At 35.3% G+C, this 6,400-nt stretch overlaps 1 protein-coding gene and 1 pseudogene across 1 annotated transcript; one reads left to right on the plus strand and one right to left on the minus strand.

Moving 5' to 3' along the window:
* Positions 1 to 283: 283 nt before the first annotated feature.
* LOC103729769 (olfactory receptor 4F3/4F16/4F29-like) lies at positions 284 to 1,228 on the plus strand. Its single transcript, XM_008827850.1, has one exon. It carries the CDS (start codon positions 284 to 286, stop codon positions 1,226 to 1,228), a length of 945 nt encoding a protein of 314 aa, XP_008826072.1.
* Positions 1,229 to 4,600: 3,372 nt separating this feature from the next.
* On the minus strand, positions 4,601 to 5,235 carry LOC115069410 (annotated as a pseudogene).
* Between the last annotated feature and the right edge of the window lie 1,165 nt (positions 5,236 to 6,400).

Below are 6,400 nucleotides of genomic sequence, written 5' to 3' on the forward strand. Positions count from 1 at the left end.
TCTCAAAAACATTGAATAAAGTTTCCTTTTTAAATACCCATCTAAATTTGGTGTTTTTTTACTCTTTGATAAAATCTTTTAATATATCTGAAATGATGTTTCACACTGACTTTAAGTAAGTTCCTTGATTAAATATGTATAGTTCTTGGTCATATGTTCGTTTTTCTTTGGTTTGCTTTCATGTTAAATTAAAAATGGACATAACTTTGAGTTTTCACCTAGTAGACTATTAATATAATTTTCAAATTTTCCTCCTGCTGTTCTTCAGGTGGCACTTCAAACAATGCCAGTGGAAGGAACAAATCACTCTGTAGTGTCAGAGTTTGTGTTTGTTGGACTCACCAATTCCTGGGATATGCAAGTACTTCTCTTTGTGTTCTCCTCCATGTTTTATGTGGCAAGCATGACAGGAAACTCCCTCATCATCTTCACGGTGGCTTCTGATCCTCATTTACACTCCCCCATGTTCTTTCTGCTGGCCAACCTGTCCTTCATTGACTTGGGCGTTTCCTGTGTCACTTGTCCCAAAATGATTTATGATCTGTTCAGAAAGTACAAAGTCATCTCCTTTAAAGGTTGTGTCACTCAGATCTTCTTCATCCATGTCATTGGTGGTGTAGAGATGGTGCTGCTCATAGGCATGGCCTATGACAGATATGTTGCCATATGTAAGCCTCTCCATTATTTGACAATTATGAATGCAAAAATGTGCATCTTCCTCTTAGTGGCTGCCTGGGTAGCTGGTCTTATGCATTCTCTGGTTCAATTTGTTTTTGTGGTAAACTTACCTTTCTGTGGACCAAATGTGTTGGATAGCTTTTACTGTGACCTTCCTCGGTTCATCAGACTTGCTTGCATTGATACCAACCAACTGGAGTTAATGGTTTCAGCCAACAGTGGATTCATCTCTGTGGGTTCCTTCTTCATATTGGTCATATCTTATGTTGTCATCCTAGTCACTCTTCAGAAACATTCTTCGATTGGTTCCTCCAAAGCTCTGTCCACACTTTCAGCTCATATCTCTGTGGTAGTCCTGTTCTTTGGTCCTTTGATATTCTTCTATACATGGCCTTCTCCTTCTACACATTTGGATAAATTTCTGGCCATATTTGATGCAGTTGTCACTCCTTTTCTGAATCCTGTGATCTATACACTGAGGAATCAAGAAATGAAGACAGCAATGAAGAGAGTGTGCAGACAGCTAGTGAGACATGGGAGGATCTCTTAACCAACTACATTGTGAACATTCTTAAACACAGAAGGTGATCAAATTCAGTGAAAATCTCTTTGCCTACTAAGATTTGTTTGTTTACACTAACATTTAAGACTTTTTGTCTTTTATTCAGAGGGACTGACAAATTTTTCCTAAAACAGAGAAAGAATTATATATATGTATATATATAATCTATATATATCTATAAATCAAAGTGTATAATAATTAAGAAGTTCAATTCCCAAAGAACAATGTATATATGGAGGAAACTCAAGGCGTACAGAAGAGGGAAGGGTAATGTAAGGCCTTTAGAGAAAAACTTTGTCTTATTTTTATGAACAGAAGTTTTCTCCATGCAGGAATTTTTGACAGTACTCCAGAATCATTTGCAAATTGATAAGGAGCTGGGTCACCTTCTCCTTTTATTGCAGCTTTCATACACTCTTGCATACAGTCTCCACACTCTTTTGGTTGTGTGCTTAGTTATGCAAGTACTTAGATCCTGAGAAGCAAGAATCTAATGAATGCGTATCTTTGACTATAGTCTGCCCAATTAACACTACGGTACTAAAACCCCTTCAAATATCATTCTCTTTTCTTTCCTATTTCCCCTACATTCATTTTTTCCCATAGTATGTATGTGTTCTCATTCAGAGTTCAGCGCAAAAATATTTCTGTGATATTTGGTATGTGAAAATGAAGCTATGTTTTTTTTTTCTTTCTGTGCTTTGGTGCAGGGTAATTATCAAGGTACCTCACAGGCATTGCTATAAGTGTGAAGGATCATTATGAAAGTATGGGGAAGAAGTAGTCTTGTAGTTTTTCTGTTTCTTGCCTCTCACCTTTTAATTCCTCCTAGTTTCAAGTTAGTTGCCAGTACATCATTATGATGACAATCCCAGGCCAGTCATCAACTGCATCATCAAAACCGGGGGCATAGAGATCCAGGCACAGTATTAGTTATCAGTTTTCACTTACATACTCTGGCACCTCTAAGTTCAGCTCTAACATGAGATAGCATCTTTCTTGAACTGACTTATAGGGCTTACCATTGCATAACTCTAGCTCTTATAAAGAATCCGTCATTGTCTATCTTTCATAGTGTTTCTACTTCACTGATTAAACCATGAATAAGACAGATCCTATATATCAGGCATCTCAATAATTTGTGAGTTCATAGAACACTTCATTTCATCTATCTAATATTTTTACATAGCATATTGTTTGACCAGAGATATACTTTGTATGAAATGAAGCATAGCATAGAATTTACTAGCTTACAAACATGCCTGGAAGAAACAACTGGCTTGTTAGATTTAGTGACATAATTAGATAAGGGGAAGTTACAGTACTATTTGGGACATCACATCCCAGAGTGATATGGCAGAACACAAATACAGCCCATAGCAAGCTACAGAAGTAGCTCTGCTATGCCCCTGTTAGACTTCCTGCTTCCTTAACCATTTTTTGGAACTATAGATTTGATTTATGATTCTAGAACAACCTTCATCCCCATATCCCTGTAGGGCAGAAATGCTCCTTCTTGTCATTTTTTAAAAAATAATCTCGAGCTCTAACAATCCTGCTCAAATGATTATGTAATACTTTCAGTTGATTGTCTTGTGTTACTCCCTTGAGTATGATGTGCCTTCTTGATTGGATCTTGATTAATTCCAGGTAACATCTGTAGAAAGAGTGAAAGGAAAGTGAACCCATAAGTATTTACAAAGGCAAATATATGTAAATGCCAAACAGGAGACAGATCTGGAAGACAACATACCACATGATGCTTATCTGATGCTTTTCTGTAGACATGTATGTGGAGACTCTGACTTAAGGGTCATAATAAAAAGGTGTTTGACTTTATTTGTGATGTTTTAATTTTTAAAATGAGAGTAGGTCTAGGACTGGAGAGATGACTCAGAGGTTAAGAGCAGTGGCTGTTCTTGCAGAACACCTGTGTTTGAATCTCAGCACCCACATAGTGGCTAAGAACCATTCATAGATCCAGTTCCAGGGGATTTGATGCCCTCTTTTGATCTCTGTGGGCATTACAAGACACGAGTGTGCTTACATGCAGGCCATATGTGTATACACATAAAATAAAAATAATTAAAAATTATGAAAAGAGAGTAGATTCATAATACATTTTGTATATTTAGAAATTTTTTAAAAAATTCAAAAGTTTGTTGAATGATCATTGCTATATTAAGCCATGCTATGATACTTTATACTGGATCATGAATTTCAAGGACATCATTTGCTTACATTAAATTTATACTTTATTGTCTGTAACATATACTCTTTTTCCAGGCAAAATGAACAAGTGACAATATTGTTTGAATTTACTGTGTTTCATGCTACTAAGGAGTTAAGGACAGAGTACCTTGTTCTTTATGATCACAATATTGCATTGTAATGTATATTCTATTCATTTGCTGAAGCATTTAAAAAGGAGTGTGTGGGTAACAGACAGCAATGAGTTTACAGAAGACTAGGGTGGGAGTCAGATGGTTTCCCCTGCTTTGCTGCTATGTGCAGTGTCTTTGGAAGCATTTTCAACCTCAAATGCAGTGTTACAAATAAATGTATCAGTTTTGATTCTTATTCTTAATATCTCAGAAATTTATGTGTTTAGACCATTTTATCACAATTTATATTTCTCTCAGTATTTAACAATTCTGCTCTAGACTGTTGTTTGTACATTGGCTTTGGATTTATATTTTTCTTCATTTTTCAATTTTGCTCTAATAAGTGTTTATAGAATGTTTAAACCTTGACAGAAATTTGTGGATATAGAAGAAAATGAGGCAACATTCCTGATCTTGAGAAGGTTCTATTCTGTAAAATAATAGAATGAGAAACAGAGTTTCAATGTCAACAGATTATTGTCAGGGAAAAGTATACACAAGATCAAGGGACTATGAAAAGGAGCATATCAGAGCACACCTGTTCACCAGTTACTTGAGGCACCTGAAAAAGAAACAGAGACTCCTGAACTCTATGAGAATTTGACTCATTACTCTGAGTTGTGTGTGTGTATTTTTCTTTTATTATTAATATTTTTATTGACATAGAAGTCTTGGGTTTAAATATGATGCTCTCATACAAGTACAACATTCCTAGGCTGAATTCACTCGATATTTTCAATCACTAGGTCCAGGTTTCCCAGCAATAACTGACTAGGCCTAAACAGGATAAATAAGTAACCATTTCACAGTGAATATTTTTTAGTCTTTTTAGTATTGCTTTCTTTAAGAAATAACATGACTACATTGAACAGTTTTGTACAGGTTGGAAAATTTGGGTAAGGATTGAATGGCTAAAAAAGAAAATTAAAAGGCTTTTGAAATTGTTAAATAAAAAAGACTTATTCCCAAGAATGCTCTATATTAATTTGAATCTTTTGAACTGTACATGAAAGAATTCTTCCTGAAACTTAATGAATCTCCTCTTTGCCACCTTCATCTCCTTATTTCTAAGTGTATAGATAACAAAATTAATAATGAGTGATGAGGACATCAAAGATTGCTTAAAAGTTATCTATGGGTAAGGTAGGGACTGGCCACATTTAGACAATAATGCAAGGACCAAAGAAGAAAATCACTACAGTGATATGAGTTGAGAGAATGGAGAGCTCCTTGGATGAAACCCCTGAGGAGTGCTTATGAACTGTGACCAGGATGAAGATGTACAACACCATCAGGATGAAGATGTATGACACCGTCGGATGAAGAAGGTGCCCATAGGATGGAACCATTGTTGGTAGTGACCAGGAACTCCAGCCTGTATGTGTCTGTACATACAAACTTGATGAACAGAGGAAAATCACAATAAAAGCTGTCCGTTCTGCTGGCTCCATAGAAGGGTAAATTTACAAAAGCCAGTTGGACCACAGAATGGATGAGGCCAATGGTCCAAGCAAGAGCCTAAAGAGAAGTGCACATTCTTAGGCTCATGATGGTCAGTAGTCTTTCAGAGAAGAATGGTTGAAGAACAAATCTTATACAGATCTTGTGCATGTAACCACAAGTGCTGTGAATTCATGAGTGCATCATCATTACTTCTTTATTAGCATGGAAATTGCACCATACTTTTTAATCTTTGTATGGATACTATTGCTCCTTTTTTAGGTGTACACAACTCAATACTTTTTGGAAGTTAAGAAATCTTTTCCTTACCTGTATGCTCTACTAATTTTCTACTTTTCAGCAATATGAATTAAGATGAGATCTCTAGAATATTTCCTCTTCTTCCTTCTTCTTTCCATTTTAATAAACTCAATTCTTTTTCTTCCATCTGGAAATACTCTTCTTTTATATTTTTGTTTTAGATTTTGTACCTCTTGAATCTTTACTCACTATTGTGATCCCCCCCCTATAATTTGTATCTCATCATCTTTGTCCTCTTTGCTTAAGATCACCAATGCACTTTATTTTCCAGCCTCAGATTTGAATTTCAGGGACATTAATCCTCTTGTAAAATTCAAATCCTGAACTGATCAGCTCTTAAAAAGTTGTCTGAAATGAGAGTGTTATTCTCTCATAAATTGCAATAAAGAAAATTTCTTCCAGTTCTATCCTACCATAAAGACTGCTCTTTTTCTTTAAAATTCTATGTTTGCTGTTGTTACTTTCTTCAGGCTAGATATATCAAAATTTATAACATTGATTTATTTCTAAAAGTTTGCAGACTCTAAAAATCTTCCATGTTTTTTGTTGTAAATAGCCACTGAAGGATGATTGCTATTGTGCAGATTATAAAACATGGAATGAATGATTTTGAATGTCATAATTTTAATAGCGAAATATTAAATTCAAGCCCAAGTCTGGAAATTATGAGCAAAAAATGTATATGAAGGAAATGCCAACATTTTAAGAGTTACATTGTTCCCAAGAAGGGATTATGGATTATTTTTCTCTTTCTACTTTTATAATTTCATGTTATGTGCATATCTTTCTACTTAAAGACTACTCAAGAATAAACTGATTCCACACAGATTTAAAAGAGATCTTTCTATTGTTTCTATGTTAAATGGACATGTAGTCAAACTTACTGTTCTTGCAGAGAATGGCGTTTAGTTCCTAGTACTCATATGAGGGATCACAATTATCCATAACTCCAGTTCCAGAGGCTCTGATGCTCTCTTCTGGCCTCTGTGGGCACTGCATGCATGTGGTGTACTTA

The sequence above is a fragment of the Nannospalax galili genome, unplaced genomic scaffold (genome assembly GCF_000622305.1).
Source record: "Nannospalax galili isolate Female #2095 unplaced genomic scaffold, S.galili_v1.0 scaffold1153, whole genome shotgun sequence".
Taxonomy (NCBI): domain Eukaryota; kingdom Metazoa; phylum Chordata; class Mammalia; order Rodentia; family Spalacidae; genus Nannospalax; species Nannospalax galili.

What these genes read in the sequence shown, in the direction of transcription:
- LOC103729769 (XM_008827850.1), top strand. Translation starts at nt 284, where the DNA reads ATGCCAGTGGAAGGAACAAATCACTCTGTAGTGTCAGAGTTTGTGTTT.